Below are 24,112 nucleotides of genomic sequence, written 5' to 3' on the forward strand. Positions count from 1 at the left end.
AACAAAAGAGCAGTGGCTATGGTGACCGTGTCCAGCATAGGAAATGTTTGTCAATGGGAAATGTTCGCAATACTTTGGAATACCAGAGTTGTAGACATCGAGTTCTATATGTGCAAACGCCGACGTTAAATCTCTTCGTGTCTCCGACAAAAATGTGCAGGCTTCATCGCACTGCTGTCAACGCCTGCCTGCGTGGCGCTGCTCTCCGGCGGCTTAGCAACTATAGCGACATTAGCCTTTAACGCAGATTGCCGAGCATCGCGAAAAAGGCTGAAGCGAATGAAACCTGGCCTCTTTTTTTATCCACCTCACGCAAATACTTGCACCACCATTTCGAGAATATTTTAAGAGAAAATTGATTTGCATCTATCGTCTTCCCTCAAAATACCCCATGCACATGCACTAATTTCAAGCAAGCAGTCTGTACTCGGTCTAAATTCTGTAAGTCATACAGTTTAGCCTCAAATATGTTTTGGTGCTAGATTGTCCTCGCCCGGCCGAGAAAATTGCGTTAGGTGATTAGTGCTACATTCACGGCATTTAAAATGGAAATTTTATAATCCCCGCTCAAAGACATTCTACAGAACATGAAATTTTAGCATTTAAACGTGTATAGAACGCATGCTGTATGCTGAAATCTACGGTACTTTCCTTTATTGCAAATAAAGACCTGAAAACTGCAAGTAAATCTTCTTTCTCTCTGTAACCCCTTCATAAATGCGGCATCCAACTCAAGCAACTATTTAAAACGTTCAAATTATAGCATGGAGATTTCTTAATGACCACTAAACACGTTCTGTGTTTACTGCAAATCTATAACATGCATGTTAACCACTACTCTTCAATAATTTTAGGATCCAGTGAAGACGTTACTTGTCCGGAAGCTTCTTTCGGTTCGGAACCGGTTTTTTAGTTCTTACGGTGTGTTGAGGCACACACCATACACATTTGCATTTTCCTTGCCAATATGATGTCGTGCAATCAATTCAATAGTTAGTTTCACCGCATGAATTATTTTAATACGCCGCCTCTATTATGTGTTCATATACTGGGTGTTACCGCAAACACTTTCAAAATATTTTAAACGGAACCTCCCTCATCGCTAACAGCAGTCACTTTAACGACAGGTAATGTTCAAATGCTTTGGAGAGTTAATTTCATAAAAACCCACCGTTGAGCGTTCTATTGCGTTTGTAATAGCAGGCTCACCAACCTGAAACAAGTGTAATAGTTTTGAAGTCCCTGCCGCTTGCCACCGACCACAGTTAATGCTAGGAACCTCCACCTGTTATCTGAGGTATCATGGTCTCAAGGCCTCTCAATGAAGTCCGAAGAGTTGACCAGACTTCCTACTTCAGACTTCAAACACGTTTGTTTTTTAACTTCTTTCCTGAAAAACTAGAAACTCTGGAAAAATAACGAAATACATATTTGCAACAGCGTAGACGTGTTCATTAAAAATTATGCCCATCGATAACAACCGTAGGTTTAACGGATTATTCATAAACATGCTGAGACCGTGCCGAATATCCATTGGATACGAGATCGTGGACATTTTTGCTTCAGAAGCAAAACTTCTTGTAGGAAGCTCATGTTGTCCGTGACTACCACCCGTACCTCGAAGAATGCGCCTTCTGGTGAAAGCGTTCGGAAATCGTGGCTCACCCAACACAAGTCTAAATGAGAACATGAATTTACTGCCGAAGAAACAACTGAATAAAACGGCTGCGCATCCGAGAAGCTAACAAAGACAAAGCATTAAAACGGCGACATGCGGTAATCTCTGATTGCCAAGAGAAGATAAGAAGAGAAGAGAAGAAAAACACTCACATGTCTTGTATTCCACGTGGTCCCATGTACGCAGATCCTACTCCCGAAAAGCCAACCCGCGGTTATACGCCACCCCGCACCTGCGTTTGTAAAGCCGGAGTCATACCTCGGCAAAATCCCGAGTGCTCACTCAGGCTCAGTCACAAATATTTGGTTAACCTGCGGGCTCACTCAAACTCGGACTCACACACGCTCTGGCAGCTTAAACTCATGAACTAAAACTCATTTGGACTCACAACTCACAGGGACACACTTCGCCTCACGACTCATTCAGATCATACCATTCCTTGTGGCTTACAGACTCTGGCTCGCGACTCACCGGCGTTTACTCTCTCATTGTGTGTCATAAGTCATCTGGACTCACTAATTTCAATGACGACTCTCTCTGACTCATGGCTCATTTCGGCTAACTCATTAATCTTGTATGACATCTCATTTGGGCGCACGCATTTCGCCTCACAACTCAATTCAACTCACGCATGATTTGACCATGCTCATTCCTCTTGACTCGACTCACCTCGGCTCATTCATTCATTCATTCATTCATTCATTCATTCATTCATTCATTCATTCATTCATTTATAAATACTACAACCCCTTTATGAGACTATTGCAGAAATGGGCTCGACAAATCTATTTAAACATCATACAAAAAAATAAACAAGAAAATTTAAAAATTCAAGAGAAATAATGCAGACAACAAAAATTTAAATCAGAATAACAGCAAAACAGGGATACAGGACCGAAACGAGAATACAGCAGTACACTGTAACAACAACAAAATACATAAATCAGGTCAAATGAACTTTTAACAGAACATCATTGAATGACAGTGACCTAATTGTTCCCGAGATTGAGCTCTAGAATTCAATATAGTACGTGAGAAAAAAAAAGCTACTGAAAATTATCAGATTGAGCAAAGTGAGTCTTAATATTGAGGCTATGGTGACTCCTACTTGGCCGGGGAATATCTGAAGGAATATATATATAAGACGTGAGGCACGATAAGGAAGACTGCAGAAACTTCAATGACTCAATGAGACGGCGTAGGGATAGAGTGGTTAGGTTCATAAAAGACAGTGCATGAGAGGGTGAAAAATGTTGATCATAGCGACGATATATGAACCTAATAGATTTTCGGTGTATGCTCTCAATGAGATTAATGTCACATGCTTATGAGGGTTCCAGACAAGAGAAGCATAATCTAAGATTGAGCAAATTGAAGATTTATACATTTGTAACTCAGCCTCCTTTGGACAATTACTGAAATTTCACCTAAATATCTAAGCTTGCTCATTGATTTAGCGCAAATTAAATTAGCGTGTCATCTTGACTCACTCGTTTTATTTCGAGAGTCATTTGGACTCACTCACTCACCGCACACACGAAGAAGTTACAGATTTCTTTATTCCGGTCACATATATGATGCCAAATTACCACGCCAGCAGGCGTCCTTTGCCGCGATAATAAACACCTACCCTAATAAGGAAAAAAGGTGCACACCGTCGTCATAAAAATACAGACCATAATCAGCATGAACCCGGACTCAAGACTCAAATCATCACCTGAAATCGAGTCTGAAGTCACGACTAAGATCATGATAACAACGTTAATTCGGTCGTACTCCCGATTCATATCATGATCTGAACGTGAGTCTGAGCTCGCCGGTCAGATCACAACTCACTCACAACTCAGCGTGAATGAGCCCGAGTCAGTAAACTCGTGAGTGATTCTGGCGACCTAAGGCCAGGGCCACGCCCCTCCTGAGTCCCATCTGTGCAAGCGCAGCATTTGCCGGCTCACGCATGTCTTGATAAGCGCAAGTTGGCCGGGCGGCAAACAACCTTGTCGCCAGCGTTTCAGTCATTTTATAATACCACAGAAACATTCCCCGCCGAGCGACACTTCTTGCCTCATTTGACTGACCAGTAGAAAAATGGTTTGGGCATATTCGCAACGCATCATTGAGTGCCTTGCCACGAAAGTGTCAGATAAAAACCATATGTCAAGGTTCCTACATGTTTTCTTGCGTCCTTCGATTCGCACATACCCTCCCTCCGAACGTATCGAGAAGCTGGAGCTAAGTACCGAAAATTTGGTTTTCTAGCTCTGGAGTGATATGGTCTATAGAACAGACGTAGCCCCTTTGACTTTTTCCGTTAATAGGCTCGGTTATTTGTTTCTGCAAATACCGACTCGCGTTCTTGACTCAATGGCTGCGATGATATAAAATCCTGATACTTGACTTGCTTGATTTTAAGCCACATCCCGTACACAACAATAGGTGTCTTGTCAAACGCGTGGCATTAGAAAATCAATGCTTAACTTAACAGTACTTTCACAATGGTCGCTTTCTGTGTATGTGACAAATTCACAGGATTCTAGACACAAAATGACGACGACCATTCCTCAATATTTGCATCAATATAACACACTTTCATGCACTATGAGTCCTCTTTCTTCTGTCTGCTCTGAGTTTACACACGGAGAGTGTGCGTAACCTTACAGGTTAAAGCTTCCCTTCCTATTAAATAGCAACGAACAGTTTGCACACTAAGCAGTAAAGTACGCATTGATCGCTAATTGATTGATGATGGCTTACCTCAGCTTCCCCTTAAATACTAATCATTATGGTTGTCCCAATGAATGGAGTTGATGAAGGGCTCAATCGGGAAAGTTATCCAAATTGTTATTGCGCATATGTATTTGTTTTGGGTGCCGTAGAGTTAATGAAGCTCACATGTGATACCGTGCTAGTTAATCTCTTTATTTCCTCACGAACACCGACAACAAAGCCCATAGTAAGGCCCGCTTTGGCATGAGCGTACATACGGATCCTCCACGAAACGTAGGCCTGACGGTGCATAGTAGCATCCGAACGTTTCCCTCAAGTAAAAGGGAGAATTTTACCGGCTTACAAGAGCCGTAACAATAGCTATGTTCGTAACAAGAATTAATGCGTGTTAATGATGTAATACTTTAGGCGGACCAACATCAGGACTGATTAAATTAGGTTATGCTCAGCTACACCACCATGAAGTTCAACAACTACTCAACAGACACTTGATTGTGAAGTACTCTACGAAACTGATTTGACTGAGGTTTCTGAATTTGAATTTGAATGAAGAGCTGAATTTGGATGAAAAATATTTAAAACATTCGAGTGAGCAAATTATGAACAGAAATCATTAGCAAAATTTTGTCAGTGTTAACTGTAACTGATATCTCTATGTATGTCCGTTTTAGAATATTTGTCAACAGCATACGGCGATCGCACAGCATAAACTCTAATAACCGATCGCTATGATGCCAGAAAGCACCAATTCCCACGTGGCTTGAACCACATGTTGCCGTTTTTGGAACTGTTTCACGCTTGCTCTAGCAGCGAATGATTTGTCTTTTTAAACTTGCCTAGTCCACGCAACAAGATTTAGGAACAGGCATCATAACCCACGGGTCTCATGATGAGGTCCACATCCGCGCACTTAGGAGCATCATTGCTTGCAGTGCCGGTGTATGATGGCATAATCGCGGTGGCTGCCGGCGTGGGCAGCGCAGCGGATGGGCGGCGCAGACTCTACCTGGCAGTGGCGGCCACATACATGGCGACGCTGTCTGCCGGGCTTGCGTTGTCCTACTCGTCACCTGCACTTCCAGACATCCGCCAGAAGATGACCATCAGCGAGGATGACGCTGGCTGGTTCGGGTCCCTTCTGATGGCCGGTGGCCTCGTCGGTGGGCTCTTATCAGGTGGGTAGTGAGGCTGAAGTGCTTATCCTAAATCTTTAAGAAATATTGAACAGTTCATATTGGACACCGCGGTGTGAAATAGTGCTGCTGGTAAGAGGAAGTCGAATGTAGAATTCCATTTCAGCCTTATGAAGCATGCTTTAATTCAGCACCTCCCATATCGATATGTATTGAAGGGACATGCTCCTAAGTCCATACGTCATAAGTTGGAATGTTGGTGTGCTGATCGCTGTTCATTAGGCTTCCCTTTGTTATCCTGCCCATGGTTACTCAGCATTTAACACGTACGCAATGCCGCTAAAGAGAGCGCTTCTCTTCACGCTGGCTACACTCTGGTTCAAAACATAATTTGTAGCGAATATCTCTGAGGTTCCAACAATGCGCTGTGACAAATTCCACACTGGCAACGTCTTGCGTTTCGTTTTGCATTTCATCGCATTTTAGCCTTTCCACTCAGCAAGACCTCGACAAGTAAGAAAGGTATGGGGTGGAGTGATACGTGGCCAGCCCGCCTGTTTGGTTTAAATCCATCAGCGCCCAAATAATATACCCCGTCCATAGGAATTATGACAGAGTTCATCAAACGAACTCCTATGTCCTTCCTGACTTCGAATCTTAATCCTGTCGATTCATAAAATTATTCTTTCTACAAGACCGTCCTTAATTTCCAGAAGCTCAGAGAAGTACGAGTAATACCAGATGGACCAATATGCTTTAGCGGGTGTACTATATTCGCAGCATTCACAGTGTCGCATGATAGGTCGAAACGCCTCAATGGAATTTTTCGCAACCTAGAGGGACCAGCTGACCAATAAGATATTGTCACGCAACAGTTCCTGCATGATGTACGTAGATGCAATCTCATTTAATAATAATAATAATAACAATAAGTTCAAGGAAGGGAAAGGCGCAGTATCTGTCGCACTTGGTCTGCGGACACCTAGCCGCGCCGTAAGGGAAAGGAGGAAGGTGGGAGTTAAAGTAGAAAGAGATAAAGAGGAGCCGTAGTAGAGGGCTGCGAAGTAATTCCGAGCACCTGTGAACCTTTAACGTGCGCTGACATCGCACAGCACACAGATGCCTCTCCGTTTAGCCGCCATCATACAATCTCATTTCATTTCAAATTTCCCATATTTATCCTCGGGCTTGTTTGTCAATAGCGGCCGCCAATATGTCAAATCAAAAATACCTTTTGTCGAGGATGTAAAAGAATAAGCGAAAGGAGGAACAAAAGAGATCACTGCTAAGCGGCTAGAAACAGCCGGCATGAGAGCGAAGTTCTGTGCGGTCAACGCTCGTTTCGAGGATAATTTACGGTCAATGAACTCTACTATTTTCAAGAATACTCATCCTCGCTCCCCAGAAGTCAAGAGCCCTATTTAGCTCTCTCTGCGTTGTTGTGTCAGTTTGATTGGAATGTTAGAGGCCTATGTGCTGAATTCACTGGAGTTGCATTTGGGTAGACCCAGGGTAGCACTGTGAGGGCGGTTAGGTGAAGATATGAGCTTCCTATTTTGTGCTATGCACGAAAGAAGTGAAAACCTGCAATGCTTGTTCTTCTGCAAGCCCGTGCTTTCTGCTGGGGATTCGTTCAGTTAGGTTAATGAGATTCAGAAAGTGGATTTGATGTGATTTAGCTGGAGTCAGCGATTAAATGCAAATGTATTACTACTCGCATTCTCGAATTTTGCCCAGGTGGCTTTTGAAGCCTCTTCGAAGCAACAGTACAAACAAAAAAATTACGGAGGACACTTAAGCTCCGCCCTTATATCGATGTATGACGAAAATTAGATGGAAACCAGACCGGCTTCCGTCAAACACTAGACTTCAAGTATATCGATGTATATTGAAGTCAGGGACACTGTTACGTAATGTGACTGATTACGACTCTATGCTAATGAATACGCGTGTGGGCCGGAAACCGAAGAGCTAACTTACCTAGAATGCATTCGGCGCAATCACGTTAAGTCGAGCACTGTTTTTCTATTAGTTTGATACAGGTAAATAGCCCGTTCTTAGAAAACCTGGCGTTGGTGGCGTTGGTGTTGTGAGCAAAAAATCATGGGGCATGTAGTTGGCATCTGACATGGCCGGGAAGTGATTGTAGGCGCAGTCATGTGACGTCACGAAATGGTGCGATGTGGTCACTTTGGCAGGTTCTGCCAACTCGGTCTTCCCAATTCGAATGGGAGGTTGAGGGCAATCGAACCTTCCGGTACCGTTGCATTACGTGTCAGACATTGCAGTTCTCAGACAAGCAGGCACGTTCGTGTTGCTTGGTCACCCGTTTTATTTTTATGCCGGATGGTCTTCCAAATAAGAAGGTAGCTTCCGACTGTACCCTAATGAGTATTTGTCACAGAACAAAAGAACAAATTAAACAATTAGAGATGAAGCCATTGGTAAAGTTCATTTACGCGTAAGAGGATGCTCGAAAGGAGTCGTAGAAGGGACCCTTTAAAGCTGTGGCGCAGTATCCTCACGGAAAAATCTTAAGTGCCACCCCTCCCCCCACCCTACCTCTTCTTTCTTTTCCTTCAACGCTTGCTTTTTGAGCTGAGGACTGGGTGGTAGCGCTGTCCAACTCGCACATGGAGTATCACATTTGTCTGGTAAACCGCACAAGTGCGGGGAAAAACGCTAATGGGCGCCTAAAATAAAGATCCACTCAACTACAGTAGTGCCTCGTTAGATAGTATACGGATGACTCAAATTGTTGACCACCTTTATAGGGACCAAGCTTTTTCAATGCCTCGTTATTATGGACACTCACTTTCCGGATAAAAAAAAAAACATGTTAAAAATGCAGAGAGCCCATTGATGCCCATACGTTTTTGTACCATTAATACGTACTGTGACGAGAACAAAATCTCCACTTTTCCAGCCAAACGTTCCATTGCCTGCATTTTGAGCGCAGGATGCCAGAGGGATCCAGCGGAAAAGTGCATGATGAGCCTCCACTTTCCTGGTTGATTATTTTACAGAACAAAGTTATGAAGTCTATGTCGCTTACCATTTGCCGTATTGTATGAGCGACTGAATAAAAGCCTCTCTGCCGTTAGTAACCCGAAGAAAGCCTTATTGAACTACTGTCACTCTGCTGAGTCCTGATGTCGTGCGAGGTGCACAGCTGTAATAATATAGTGTTAGGTGATCTAGCCAGGCGACGCCACCAAGCCTATCTTAGATAACGAGGCGCGTGAAGCTACAACACGTTGTTTTTAGCATAGTAGTAAGGAAGACGATGAATTCAGAGGTGCAAAAATTTTGCTTAATTGCAACTTCACTGACCACCTCTATGCCCCGAAGCGACTCTAATCATAGTGTGATAGCTTGTTTCTGAATATAGTTTTCTTCCCGACTAGTTTTAGCGGACAACTAGCATTATGTACAAATCTGCTCAGGGGCTGAAGTTTACAAATTAAAGAGGCATGACGCTATTTTAAGTTTATTCTGTTCATTCAATGTTTTATACGCAGAGACGTAGACTGATTCGTTATACAAAACCGGAAGCGGGCAACAACGTGAGGAGGCTCTTGCGAAACGCCGCCGCCACGATACTGCAAGGAGTGAGCGACGAGCAGCACATATGGCCGCTTCTGCGTCTCCTAAGTTTAACCAAAGTTAAATCACAGCCATTTTTTTTTTCTCTTCTTTTTGCAGGACAACTGCTGAACCTCATCGGTCGCAGAGGCACGCTATGGATGGCTGCGCTGCTGTTTGCTGCCGGCTGGCTGTGTCTGGCATTCGGGGATATTCTGCCACTGTTGTTCGCGGGTCGCTTGCTCACCGGGGGAGGCATGGCCATCGCCTGCGCAGCGGCTGCAGTGTTTGTGGCTGAAATCGCTCCTGCCAGTTTGAGAGGAGTGCTCAGCACTGGCTGGAACTTCCTTGTCGCACTGGGGGTTCTGCTCGGCTACGTCATGGGCAAGTGGCTCGATTACAAGTGGCTGGCTTTCGCCTGTCTCGTCCCAGCAGTAGTCACTGGCGCCGCGTCAGTCTTTTGCGTACGAGAGTCACCACTGTGGCTCCTACAAAAGGGACGCCGCAAAGACGCCATCGAGGCACTGCAGTTCTACCGCGGACCACGAATCGAGGAGGAATTCTGCGCACTGGAAACGAGCGCAGGGAACATAACCGGAATGACACTGGGCGATATCAAGCAACCTCACATATATAAGCCGATCTTGTGCTCGCTACTAGTTATGCTGATGCAGCAGCTATCGGCGATTACCGTCCTTATATTTTTTGCCCAAGACATAATACGAGATGCCGGGGTATCGTTGGAGCCTGACAACTGTACTATACTGGTGGGCGGCATCCTATCAGGCATTTTCTTAGTCGCTACCCTTCTTACTGACAAGACTGGGCGCAAGCCGCTTTTCATGATCTCCACTGCTTTGTCTATGATCAGCCTAGTAGCCTTGGGTATGAGTTCGCACCTAATGGACATGGAAGGCCAAGACTTTCACGGCAAATATGGCTGGCTTCCTTTGGCATCCATAGTAATATATTTTGTGGGCTACTCCCTCGGGCTTGGTCCATTGCCATTCGTTTTCTTAGGAGAACTTACCCCACTGAAAGCTAAAGGTGTCGCTACAACGATGTGTGTATTCATCTATTACCTGACCGCGTTCCTGGTCGCCAAATTATACGCTGACACGGTTCACTTGATGGGAACAGCCGCTACTTACTGGCTATATGGTGCCATTTTGGCAGTAACCTTTGTGTTGTTCGTGGTATATGTTCCCGAAACAAAAGGAAAAACATTAGAAGAAATCGAACAACTTTTCGGAAAAGGAGCATCGCCTCCAAAGTTAGAGAATATTGACGAAGTAATGACATGCCACTTATAGATTAATTACGGACTACTGGCTATTGCTATGGCCCCGGAAGTGTGTCACAATCCGCGCCTGCCACGCTCCTTCCATTGAAGACAAGCGAGGCACACTGATGGCCTATACCGCGCAAAATTCTATATCACGCAGTGTCTCAGTGAGAAGAACTAAAAGAGAGACGAAAGACACTCGTCTGGACCAAGAACAGCTGTCAGCTATGACTGCCCAACAGAAACAGTGGAGTTGTGAAACAACAAGAGTTCTTCAACGTTTCGGGTAATTTATCATTTGCAGTTTCCCTGAATAAAAGCTTGGCCCCTGCGATCTAATTAAATCAGAATTCGAGTAGAATCTAAATGAGTTATTGCCGATTAATTGATTGATTAGACCAAGTTGACTACACTGGTGTACGGTTGGGCTTGCCTGCGTGCTTGCGCTCCGATCGGAGTTGTGGTAGTTTGGCCCAATCACCTATCGCGTCTAGGAACGTGAAGGCACTATATAGTGAGAATAAAATCATCATTATAGTTGAAGCGACAATTGCTTCAATCGTATTGCTTTGGTATTACTAATTTATGTAGGAATAAAACTCGTGTATATGTAGACCTCCGATGGTTCAAGCAAACAAAGAAGAGAAAAAGGAATGCCTTCCGTCATTTTATTCACTTTGTTTGCAAACATGGGTAGTAGCTAACCTCCCTAAATTTCTCTCTCATATCATTTCTCTTTCGTGCTTTCTTTACCATCATCCACTACATGTACTGAATAACAACAGAAGCCGCGCTGCGGCCAGCTGTGCTTTGCATTAAATGCGTTGTTTTGTTTCTTGGCACCGTCAGCCTTTCATATATCCCTCCATTAACCCTGTCCTGAGGCAGCTAGCACAGGCCGGGGCTGATTGGAGCAATATGGGAGTACCCTTTGATTGGCAGGAAGCATTGAGGCTGATGATGATGTTAATCAAATGACATTCAGCTACAGATATGCAACATTCAATGCGTATCACCGCTTACAGCATCTGTTTCGCGCCATACAAATAGCGCAGCAGTACCAGGTTGTAAGTCGCATTTATTTGATTTTATAGTAATTTAGGCATGGAAATTAATTTCGTCCAAAGCAAACATGCTGCAGCAGGAACAAAGCTTATCTCTTGTTAACTTGAATAGGCCGGTATTAACTAGTCTAATATACCAGAAATTATACCATATTTACTCCATGGCCGACCGGAACAGACCCTGGTACAGGCGTCTGTCGCCTCCTGATGGCGTTGATTTTGTGGGGGGCGCGCTGGCCACAATTGAAGGGAGCGCCTTTCCCGCGGCTACCGATGCGCTCCCCTTTATGGACAAGGCGACCTATAATTTTCTTAGTACTTGCAGTCAAGTATTTCCCTCAGATTCCCACTAGCGTCGTACAATGGTTCTAGCTTTACCTTAATTTATTAGAGAGAATGATAAATTGTAGCTACGGCTTCTTGTGTTAGTTACGAAAGTACAAGGCTCGACTTATGACCCGAGGACGCGAGATAATCTCGCGGCTGCAGTGTGCGCGCTTTAAAAGTAAGATGGCCCAAATTTCCGGAATCACTGCTACGGCATCCTTCATAGGCGATGTGGGTATGGGAAGCTAAAGCCTCTAAACGAAACCAAACCGAAAACTTCTATCGATTTGACTGCTGAAAAAAATGTTTTCTTTCAAATTACCAGAAATATTACGGCAAATGGGTCCCTACCAGAACACTCATTGTTACTTAAATGGCCCTCTGAGGGCACAAGGGCATTAATTGTCGCAATCGACTTGCTAACTATATGCGGCTAGATCAGCTTGCGGAAGTGCAAAAACTGTCCAAATACTGCAGACATGGGGCAACGTAGCAAGAAATTTGTGAGCACTTGCCCTAAACGTGCCTTCAGTGGCTTCAGTGTCATGGTCTACGCCCGGTTTTCAGCATGCCGCTCTAGCCGCCTCAGCCTCTTACTTCCACTGAATAAACCGCCCAGCCTCTCCCGTTTCGATTCTGAGTTGTCGTGTTTCCTGAGGCTGGGAGCGGCTTTATAAATGCCATTCTCACCTCATTGTAAGGCAGCGGGCGAACGTAACTCCGGAGCCGACAGGGCGGATTCCGCGGCTAGCAGCGCACCTGCTGCAGGATAATCTTGCAGCCGCGCGTGCTGAACCGGCTGCTTTCTTAATGACGCGGATAAGGCTTCGGTCTCGGTTGACTCAGAGTGCTGATTTTAAACATAAATCCTGGCGTTATCGATTGCGCAGGCACGTAGATGTCATATTTAATCACGAACTCGGTCTGACAGCTCTAGCTACTTGATCGCGCCTGTACCCAGGCTAAATCACGCACGGCTGAGTTTGTCGGTTACTGAGGAATGAATGCTATGAATATAGTTTGTTTGCATGCAACGTCCATTTAGATTGGCTCCTGAAACGTAAGGTGAGAACAGGGAGCAAACATTTTGTTGGCTGCGCGTAAGCACATTAACAAACAGACCCGCTTACGGTTATCAGCACTCAGCCCCCTCTATTACAGATTGCTATATCCTTGCAAACATCTCTTGGACAACAAAATAATTCAGAACACCTACTTCGGTCTACGTCGACCCTCGTAGCATTGTTTTTCGGCTGTATTTCCTCGCCGCTCAATAGCAAGTAATTGCGAATATCTGTAAAAAAGAAGAAAAAAAAAAGCGACACGCGGGAACAGGCCGCAGTGCTCTAAATAAACTACGAGGCATGAATCACCAATAACCTTTGGACACGGACTTAAAAATTAGGCAAAAATAAAAAGACTTAGGAAACCTTTTCAGTAAACTGGAACGAGTCACTGACTTTTTTAATAACGCATGGTTATTTTACTACTAGCTCTTTCTCTAATACAATTACACCCAATTCAATCAAAAGGAAAATGTCGTCAGTCGTTTAAGGGAATTGTTACAGCTTATATCAACTCACTGAGCTCACTTGGAACAAGCTGTTTTCTCGCTTGTAATACTTCATTTCACCTCAGCCTGATGTTAACTGGTAATTGCTAGCACGGGCATGATTAATTTGCATGCCCTAAAGACAGTTCAAGGTTACACCCTTCGCACACGCCTAGGTCTCCTTCAGAGCGCATCAAAACTATAGGAAGCATTGCAGTCGCCGAAGTCCACCCGCTTCGACGTATATTGCCCTAGACTCTTTGCAAACGCACGTATGGGACAGTTCAAGGTTTCCACAGCATCACTTCGCGCGTGGTCCTCTACAGAGACCATATTCTGCGTTTGCAAAAGTAATAGGAACGCGACAGTTGTGCATCCCAATGCAGTTCACCCCGGCAGCACTACCTGCCTCTCAACTGCGGTGTCTGTGGCTCTCATGTGTGCGCCTTGATATTCCAAGAATAGAGAAGAGATCCAATGTATCAACGCCAACCCTTAAGCAACTGACACTGTCCATGCTACATTTTGGCTATTGGGATTGGGATCGTACTCTCATCTAAACGGACCGCTCGATAACCTTTACTAGTTTTGCTTCCGTCGTGTTCGTTCCTGAGAGACGGGCCAAATTTAACGAATTTCTCATAGCACTACCTTTACTCTGGTAAAAATGGCCGCACTTCGAGAGGCTGTCGAGTACATCTCTCAACAAACATCTCGAAGTGGGCCACGTTCTGTGCCTATAAAGCTACCATACAAAATCGTAAACCTGCCTTGAGCCATGTCCACCATGAGCCGCTTGTTGTGGAGGTATGAAATCTGCACCACCGGGCAATAGACGACGGTCAGGAAACCTTCTTCAAGTGGCTACCAGGTTATAGTCGCATTTTTAGTAACGGATTAACAGACAATGCTGCTCGATCAGTTCACAGTGCAACCAACAATTCCCAGATGCCACTGGCAAGAGCCGACGCAGCAAGGCGCCTTTCATGCTTGCCCGAAACTTCATTATACAGACATGGTCTAGCTAGGCCGTATACCGCGTTCACGCTCCATCCTCTTGCATCAACTGCAAATACCACTCGGTCTCCTCAGCTGCGATGCTACGCTGCTGCGCCGACTGTGGGAGGGAGTTGCGTTTCCAAACGCCTATTCCTACCTCATCGCAAAGGCAGACTCTCCAATGTGTGAGCAGTAGGGCTGTGATGAAACAATTGGTCACACACACTTTGTGGCAACCCCGAGTTTAAGCGAGAGCATGCCTTCCTGGCTGCTCCACTCCACCGCTTGGACTATCGCCCACTTAAAAAAGCAAAGATTGTGGGGCCTGGGAAAGAAACCCTTCACCACAAAAGAAAGCGGTGAAGGCGCTCATGAAGTTCTGAGAGGATTCAGGGTTGAGTACTGGACAACAAACTTTAAATGTGCGCCCTCGGGCGCCTTATTGTAGTGGACCATGGATAGGTGAAAGGCTAATTTAGTTGCCTTTCTTTCTTTCTTTTTTCTCTCTTTGTAACCCCCCCCCCCCCCCCACCCCCCATGTTTATAGGGTAACCTACTGGGCATCGCCAAGTTAACCTCCCTGACTTTCCGTTCTTCTGTTTCTATCTCTCCTTCTCCGCATTACTTTCACTGCTGCTGGCTGAGTGGCACTGGCTTCCTAAGTTATCGCCACTGATCCTAGCGGCTGCCAATAATGCGGATCCTCTTGCGTGCGAGAACTGCGGGTGCGATGAGACGATTGCGCACCTACTTTGTAAATGCCCTCGGTTTGACCCTGGGCGTGTCTGCCTGGCTGGCACTTTTCACTACATTGATTCGAGTCCCCTTATTCAAGCCAAGATTATACGCTCATGGATTAAGCCTCCAGCTTACAGGAAAGTTGTGAAGCTGCTATTGCAGTTCCACGATTCATCTGAAGCTACTTTCAGCGCGAGCTAGGAGCTGCCACACAGTGACACGTGCACATGTAAAACTCATTTTCATTTGCTCCCTATACAGAGCATCTGAAACATCTTGCTCTTCATCTATTTATTTATCTCAAACATACGCAGCAACGTTCACATTTACGCTATGGCCAAGCCTTCAAGAAGCGCCAACTAATAAAGGTGAAATGCTTAGAGCAATAACGACGCACAGTGTCAAAGGAGCGACGCGGTCACTTCTACTTTACGAAGGCCTGTCATTCTGTAGTAATTATTTAATAATGCTCTAGCAAATATTACAACGTGACGTTACGATTAGCAAAAATAAATACACACAAAAGATCAGTTAAAATGATTCTAACACGGAAGACAGCCATTATGTTTCTTGTGGCGCGTAGATAAAAGCTATCGAAATTTTAACACCGACATCAACATCAGCAGGCGTCCGGCTAAACACACTGTAAGGGAAAGGCCTCTCCACATTTCTACAATTAACCCAGTCTTCTGCTCTCTACGCCCACTTTATCCAAGCAAACTCCCTTATATCGTCTGCCCGTCCAACATACTTTCTGTCGTCACATGCTATGCTTGCCTCCCTTTAGAATACATTCTTCTATTTTTTAGCGACCGTCGGTAATCTTGTGTTTCCATTATCATTTCTCCTTAATTTCTGCTGCAATATAAGTAATTTGCATTTCTTCCTCTTATCTATCCTGCGCGCTTCCTGTGTTTTCAACGCTACACCTATCACTCTCCGTTCCATACCTATCTGCGTGGTACTCAATTTAAGTTTAGCACTTTTCTTTAGCCTCCTTGATTTCGGCCTCACTAGTACGTACTGATAAAATACGGCTGGTATATATTTTCCTATCCAGAGATACTGGCAGACTGCTAGTCATGACATGCGAGTACTTTCCAAATGCGATCCATCTCAATCTGATTCTCCTAGTTATTTCCCTCCAGTCGTCCCGATCTGCGGCTAACAGCTGTCCTAAGTACATGTACTAACATGCCAGTTTCTAGCCCCGCTACCTATTGTAAACTTTTATTCCATCCTAAAGCCATTAAACATCACTTTAGTCTTCTACGTGTTAATTTTAGGCATACCGTTCTTTTTTGTCGGGCTAGGAGATTAATAACTCTTCGGGATTCTTTTTTCTAAGTTACATAGCAAGGAAATATCATCCGCATTCCCGAACCCGGTTTATGAATGCTCTCTCTAAGCAAGCGATGAACAGCACTGTAGATATCTGGTCTCCTTGCTTACCATACATCCCTATGTAGATTTCATTACTTTCTTCATAGTGGGCTATGGTTCCTCAGCAGTCCCTAAAGATATATTCGAGTACTTTCATGAGCAAATGCGCATACAGAGCAGCAATCCTCCTAGATTTATCTCACCACTCTATTTTTAAAATCTGCAGTTGCTTGTCCTTCATGAAAGTTCGCAGTGTGTTTTCAGAATAAAATTTCCTAGTCTCATGCAGTATAGTTCTAAGAGCTGTTTTTAAGAAACCTAACAACTTACTTTCAAAGCTATGCAGCGACTTACATCGTCTACGTAGTCTCTTTACAGGAAGATTAGGCTGAATAATTTCCCTCTTATACCAAACGTCTTTAGAATTTCTGTAAACTATCTTCCGGGGCACAAAATTGCACAGACAGTCATGTAAATTTTATAACATCGCTCTACCAACATGTCAATATTATAGTGTCCGCTACAAGACAAAAAGCATCGAAATGGGACGCAAGAGAACCATGTATTGAGTTGTCATCTGCGCGACTGATGTCTGTAACCATTCTATATTCAGGTTTATTACGTTCAGCTGCAGTATTCAATTTAAGAAAAACAACCTTCTAATCAGACAAATAACCAATAGAATTCGTACCCACATTGTAATAACTCCTTGTTCAAAAGAACAAAATCATGAAATGTATCACCCCGTATGGGAGAACGCACAACCTGTGTGAAATCAAAGGAAGCTGCCATGTCGATAAGCGAATCACACTCTTTGTTCCAGCGATGAGCGAAACCAAATTTATGCGTGGCAAATTAAAGTCGCTACGTAAAGCCATTTGGGAGTTATTCAGTCCGTGAGCTGTAATGTAATCAGGAAAAGCAGAAAATATATAGTAATGAGCATTCGGAGGGCAATATATGATCAGTTCAGTTCAGTCGTTCAGTCGTGTCCGACTCTTCGTGACCCTATGGACCATGTCACGCCACGCTTTCCGGTCTCTCACTACCTTCCTAATATCACATAACTTCATCTGCAGTGCCTCGAGGATGCCATCTAACCATCGCGTTCGCTGCCTACCCCTTCTCCGGCGACCCTCAACCTCTCCCAACATCAAATCTTTCTCCAGCGACTCCTCTCTTCTCATCAGATGACCAAAGTAGCTGAGCTTTAACTTTAGAATTTGACCCTCCAATGAGCAGTCGGGGCTTATGGTCGACAATATCGACTGATTTGACCTTCTGGCAGTCCAAGCAACTCTCAAGAGTCTTCGCCAGCACCACAATTCAAACGCGTCAATTCTTCGGCGGTCAGCCTTTTTCACAGTCCAACTCTCGCATCCATACATCACAACTGGAAAGACCATAGCACGAGTTATACGGATCTTGGTTGGCAGACTAATGTCTCTGCTCTTTACTAGGCGGTCAAGGCTAACCATTGCTCTCTTTTCCAGAAGCAGGCGTCTCCTACTTTCATGGCTGCAGTCTCCTTCCGAGGTAATCTTGGAGCCCAAGAAGAGAAAATCTGCCACAGCTTCCACTTCTTGTCCATTGATGCTCCAGGACTTGATAGGGCAAGACGCCATGATCTTTGTCTTTTTAATGTTCAGTTTAAGCCCAAACTTCTCACTCTCTTCTTGTACGCGCATCAGAAGTATCTTGAGTCCCACTTCACTCTCTGCCATTAAAGTGGTATCATCCGCATATCTAAAGTTGTTGATACGTTTTCCAGCAATCTTCACTCCAGCTGAAGACTCGTCCAGACCGGCCTTCCTCATGATGCACTCTGCATATAAGTTAAATAGGCAGGGCGACAGTATGCAGCCTTGCCTCACTCCTTTCTCAATTGGAAACCAATCAGTAAGACCATGCCCAGTTCTGACTGTGGCCTCTTATCTTTCATACAGGTTCCTGAGGAGGCAGATGAGGTGAATTGGAACTCCCATCTCTTAGAGAGCTTGCCACAATCTGCTGTGATCTACGCAGTCAAACGCTTTCGCATAATCAATAAAGCAGAAGTAGATGGGTTTCTGGAACTCTCTTGCTTTTTCCATGATCCAGCGAAGGTTGGCAATTTGGTCTAGTTCCTCTGCCCTTGCAAAACCCAGCTTGCACGTCCGGAAGCTCCCGATCCACATACTGCTGCAGCCTACCTTGGAGGATTTTCAACATCACCTTGCTAGCATGCGAAATAAGCGCGATCGTGCGGTAGTTAGAACAATCTTTGGCACTGCCTTTCTTTGGAATGGGGATGTAAACTGACTTCCTCCAATCCTGTGGACACTGCAGGGTTGTCCAAATCTTCTGACATAATGTATGCAGAATGTTAACAGCGTCATGGTTCAGGTTTTGAAGCAACTCAGCTGGAATGCCATCAATTCCGCTAGCTTTGTACTTAGTAAGGCTGGCTAAGGCCCATTCAACTTCACTCTTCAGGATACCCGGCTCGAGATCAGTAATCACAACCGTCTTATGTTGGGTTTGCACATTCGGGTCCTTCTTGTACAGTTCTTCTGTGTATTCCCGCCACCTCTTCTTTATCTCTGAGGCTTCAGTGAGGTCCTTGCCTCGTTTGTCCTTTATCGTGCCCAGCTTAGCACAGAAGCTTCCTTTGATATCTTTGATTCTCTTATACAGAGCTCTTGTGTTCCTTAATTGGCTGTTGTCCTCAACTGCTTGGCACTGTATGTTCCGGAAGGCATTCTTATCTCTATTTGCTATTTTCTTAAAATCCGCATTGAGAACCTTGTATCTTTCTCTTTCCACCATAACTTTTGCCATCCTCCTTTCCTCAGCTATTTGCAAAGCCTCTTCAGATAACCAGTTTGCTTCCTTGCATTTCTTTTGCTTTGGAACTACCTTAGTAGCAAATTCTTGTATTATATCCCGAACATCAGTCCACATCTCTTCGGGCTCTCTGTCTTCTAGATCTAATTCTTGAAATCGATTCCTCACTCACACAGCATATTCTAATGGAATTTAATCCAGATCATACCTGAAAGGCCTTCTATTTTTTTGCGTTTTCCTCAATCGAAGCTTTATTTTGGCAACAAGAAGCTGATGATCGGTGCCAAAATCGGCCCCAGGCCTTGTTTTTACTGCTTGTATAGCGCTTTTCCATCTCTGCCGGCAAAGAATATAATCGATGTGATTCCTGTACAGACCGTCTGGTGAAGTCTATGTGTACAGGCGCCTCTTGTACAATATATGATACTTATAACTAATTTTAGCAAGGCAGTATCAAGCTTATACCTCAATGACTCGGTTTCTGGAAGTTCAGGAAGCAAGGAAAAGCTAATAACGTTTTCAAAAAACGAGGCCACGCCAACACCGCGAACAAGTGGTCTGTCTTTTCTGAAGACAAAATAGACAGGTTACAGAAATTCTTAGTCTAAGATTAAGCTGCTGAGCGACGTTTCAGTGACAAATATAGTAGAGGGGCATTGAGTATCCATTAGCTAGATAAAAATACAACTTTTTTCCACTAGGCTGCACACACTGACATTTAAAAGCGTGAGGGGATGTCTTTCATAATAATGTCAATCTGTTTTTCCGAGAGGCTTGGGATCACAGAATTTGATATCCGATTTATTGGCCGAGTTCCAGAAATACCGAACACCCTAAATCATTCATTGATCCTAACGTAGTCGCACTTTCTCGCATTTTTCCTCAAGTGTACCAAGCCATCCTAAGTGCTCCGCACACGTGCCGTATTTGCGCAGAAACATCCATGCCGATTTAGTTATTACAGGGCCGGAAACCCAGTATTCACCTCAGTGGCTGCAATTCTACATAGCTGAGTGTTCAGATTTCTATAGTGCATTATTCTCCAAATCTTCAGCAGTGTGATGTAATTTTAAATATTTCTTCATCGACGTTTAAATGCATTTTATGAGCTATAGTGTTGGCATTCTCAGTGATGAGTGCTGTTCACGGCGAACTCCAAAAACTTCCTTCCGAAAGGGTTAATTGAGCGTGAAAGTCACTGTGCGTCAACGGTGACGCAGAACGGCACAACAATGGTGTTCGTATCTAAAGAACAAACAAAAACAAGCAAATGCGACAGAAAAAACTGTCACAACTAATCTCATGCGAAAAAAAAAAAGAAAAAGAAACGTTCAGCGGCCACGCCAAGAGGAGCATAGCTTGAAAATTTTGAAGTCTTTGTCACTGACAGCACCGACTCGCACGCTGACTCTCGAAAAAAAAAGGGGGGGGGGGGGGGGGGGGGGGGAATTCGCACGGCCGTACAAATGCCAAAGCCTGCAGTTGCTTCAGTTACAAGCCCGATGTCTGCCTTCCCCGAGGTCTGGAACGGCTTCACAATACAGAACAAAAGCGGCCATCATCGACCAAGCCACGATGAGAGGCCATCTACACTTACCCCTTGCGACTGAACCGTGAATTTTTGTTCTGGACGTCCGCCTGCCTTTGGGCCAGCAACAATCTGTGAGTACAGAAGCGTTGCAGAGCGCTGCGAGTGGCTCTCTCAACTTGTGATCTTGTACTGCTGTGTGAGTGCGTTATCGGAAGAATACTACATTCTTAATCATTTGCAAGCCGAGCGCCGCTCCTCTCTTTCTACATTACTCCGTTTTTGCGCTCTTCTTTCAATATGCACTAACATATATTTTCAGTTGACTTTTTGCATGAGCTCTTAACCTTTTACAGGGTGGAAACTCCGACACTTCTAAAGTTAAAATCAAGACACTAATAAAACAAAATCATGATCTTCATAAGAACAGTGGCTCCCCCCCCCCCCCCCCCCCTCCCTGTCGTTATACGTTTTCATTTTTATTTCTGTTGAGGCATCCACGGAAGATTTATCAGACTTGAACAGTCTTGGCGGAGCGCTGGGGAAGAAATTCCGAGCTACAAGTGCACTGAGAAAACTTATCCGAGTTCGAGCACATTCAGAAATTTTTACGTTTTCGAAATGAAATATATGAACGTGGCATTTGTTTTTGTTTTTTTTTTCACATGGCGAAAGACTGAATCATAGCTATAAATATAGCCGCAGATCCCCATTTCAGAGGCTTTCATGTTTTTGCTATTTGTTATTAAAATGCCCCAACTATTTTTGCATGGAATCAGTGCAAGTGTAAAAGTGTAAAACATTTCCGAGAGCACTGTTGAATCTACGCTGCAGAAATGCGAAAGCCTGAGCGTTGCTGCTGCACAGGATGCATCACGTTTGTTCTCATTATCATATATCGACTAATTGCATCGTCATTATCATTGCTACTGTCATCATTGTCATTATCACAACTGCGGCGTCACTGTCATCGCTACTATCATCCTCACGGTAGAGAAGCGGAAATATGAAATGATTTTCACGATCCCGGGCGTGGCGTAGTTGGTTAAAGCACTCGGCAGGGGATCCGAGGGATGGAGATTCGACTTCCCGGTGGAGACAGGATTTTTATTTTTGTGACGACGTCATTTGATTTACAGCTGTATTGTGACTGGACGCAGGCAGAATGAGTCATTATCTGAGCGAACGCAGATCAAAATTTCGAAGCGTCATTTTGATAGGCATTGGAAGTCTAGAGCTATCCCATCATCCCCATTTTCCTTAATATAATCGTAGTAGTATTTTATATTACTTCACTTTTGCCTCAAAAATAAAAATGATGACCGCAGAAGCTGGAGATGGCCCAACTTGACAGCCGCATCCTGCTGCCTAATTATAACGCGTTTAATCATTACGGTGAGCTAATTGGGCGGATGAGGTTAAGAAGTTTCGCAGAGGTGAAGTGGATACAGCTAGGTCAGGACCGGGTTAATTGGAGGTATATGGGAGGGGCCTTCGCCCTGCAGTGAGTGTAGTCCGGTTGATTATTATTATTATTATTATTATTATTATTATTATTATTATTATTATTATTATTATTATTATTATTAATATTAATATTAATATTAATATTAATATTAATATTAATATTATTATTATTATTATTATTATTATTATTATTATTATTATTATTATTATTATTATTATTATTATTATTATTATTATTATTATTATTATTATTATTATTATTATTATTATTATTATTATTATTATTATTATTATTATTATTAGTTTCATTTCATGTGTTATTTGTTTCTTCTTTTGTGTTCTATCTGTGTGTGTGTGTGTAAAACTTGTGTGTGCATTGTCTTTTTTTGTGCGAAGACCACGTGGTTGTTCCTGCGCACATTAAATAAAGATTAATTATTAATAATTAATTAATTAATTAATTAATTGATTGATTGATTGATTGATTGATTGTGAAGATGGTGATGATGATCGAAAAATTGCAGGGCGGTCAAGAATATATACACTGCAGAAAAATAGGTGTTGGGCGAATGCAAGAACCTATTAGAAAGGAATGTATGGACAAATCAATTTAAAAACGCAAAGAAAAGCGTGAAGTGCAGTTGAGATTTCGAAACAACCTGATTTTGCAGACAAGGCTCTTCCCAAAGAATTACAGAGATAATGTAGACAATTTTAATCACTGGAAAGGAAGACAACTAAGTTTCCATGTATTTCCCACTCATCAAAAAAAAAAAAAAAAGCTGCCTCTTTGAAAGGCAACATTTGGGGTGTTCGTTTGCTAGCCACATTTACTTTTATTGGTTTTAGTTTATGCACGTTTTTATCACCACAAGTGAAGCCTTTGTACAAACAGGCAATATAAAGTTTGCTTAAAAGCTCGGAACTGCGGCCCTTACAGCATCTGTGAAAGTTTTCCCATTCGCAGAAATGAAAATGAGAGCTCCTTTCATCTACAATATATCCGGAAAAGTGGTGAATAGCGAGCATGCCAATACGGCTCAGGAACCAACTATTTGAATTCAGTGCTTTAAAAAATCAAGCACATTCTCATTTGTCGCTTTTTTCTCGCTGTTTTCATTTGTCTACCACCTTTCGCCATTGTTGCCACTGTTACAAAGCTGTCGATGTTCGATCTGCAGCTTTATGCACTTTTCTTTTACTTCGTGTTACATTTTTTATTTATATACTAGTAAGCTGTAAAAGAACTCTACACTGTGTACTTTCAAGTATTCAGAGCGCGTTTTTTATATTTTTTACGTTAGCATTTACCTGGGCTTATTTTCATACAGCACCCGTCCACCTGTCGTGTTTTATGTTTAGTCCAGACACAACCTTGCAATTGTAAGAGCGCTAGCTGCCCTAGGATCACTACCCCACTTTCGCGTAGAGTGTTGAGTGTCGTCATTCTCAAGAATCCACGCGGACACCGCGCAGGAACAGAGCTGGCTCTCTGCCGCCGGCGCAACTAGAAGGTTGCTCTGCGCTCTTTCTTGACGCATATAAATATCGATGACGAGAAGAACGAAATGACCCATTCTGTGAAAATTATGGGACGTCCGTATAATGTCAAAGCTCTTAAGCCAGCGTAATGTCCACGCACAAGGGAACATTTTAACAAACTGTCTTCTGATAAGTATTTCACGTCGCCAAACATTACACAGCCTGTGAAAAGAAGACAAGAAGTGCCTTCCACTTTTAGATGAGAAAGATTTTGTACAGGCAGAAGAACCGTCGTTCGCGAGCGATGTTGGAAGCATATGTTGTTAAGAAGTGCACAC

At 43.7% G+C, this 24,112-nt stretch overlaps 2 protein-coding genes and 1 long non-coding RNA gene across 8 annotated transcripts in view; 2 read left to right on the plus strand and 1 right to left on the minus strand.

The window, feature by feature from the left end:
* LOC146185856 (facilitated trehalose transporter Tret1-like) overlaps positions 1–10,769 on the plus strand; it is a 13,580-nt gene extending 2,811 nt beyond the window's left edge. Inside the window, exons 2-3 of one of the 2 annotated variants that reach the window (XM_084606777.1) lie at positions 5,338–5,580; positions 9,244–10,769. In XM_084606777.1, the coding sequence (XP_084462903.1) occupies positions 5,338–5,580; positions 9,244–10,436 (1,436 nt within the window). In that variant the 3' untranslated portion in view covers positions 10,437–10,769. Of the gene's footprint in view, positions 1–5,319; positions 5,581–9,243 lie in introns of both variants that reach the window. The other variant, XM_084606776.1, reaches the window with a different exon arrangement.
* The window catches only part of LOC146185852 (uncharacterized), a 377,146-nt gene extending 355,986 nt beyond the window's left edge, over positions 1–21,160 (minus strand). For 4 of the 5 annotated variants that reach the window (XR_014708041.1, XR_014708042.1, XR_014708043.1 and 1 more), the window contains exons 1-2: positions 20,895–21,160; positions 1,831–1,910 (exon numbers count right to left, since the gene is read on the minus strand). This is a non-coding gene — a long non-coding RNA (uncharacterized LOC146185852). The remainder of the gene's footprint in view (positions 1–1,830; positions 1,911–20,894) is intronic. The other variant, XR_014708040.1, reaches the window with a different exon arrangement.
* The window catches only part of LOC146185857 (facilitated trehalose transporter Tret1-like), a 40,480-nt gene continuing 37,156 nt past the window's right edge, over positions 20,789–24,112 (plus strand). The window contains exon 1 of the mRNA XM_084606772.1: positions 20,789–20,959. The gene's annotated coding sequence lies outside the window, so the exon portion shown is untranslated. The remainder of the gene's footprint in view (positions 20,960–24,112) is intronic.

Source organism: Amblyomma maculatum, chromosome 6, assembly GCF_055883805.1.
Source record: "Amblyomma maculatum isolate TAMU_Amacu chromosome 6, ASM5588380v1, whole genome shotgun sequence".
Taxonomy (NCBI): domain Eukaryota; kingdom Metazoa; phylum Arthropoda; class Arachnida; order Ixodida; family Ixodidae; genus Amblyomma; species Amblyomma maculatum.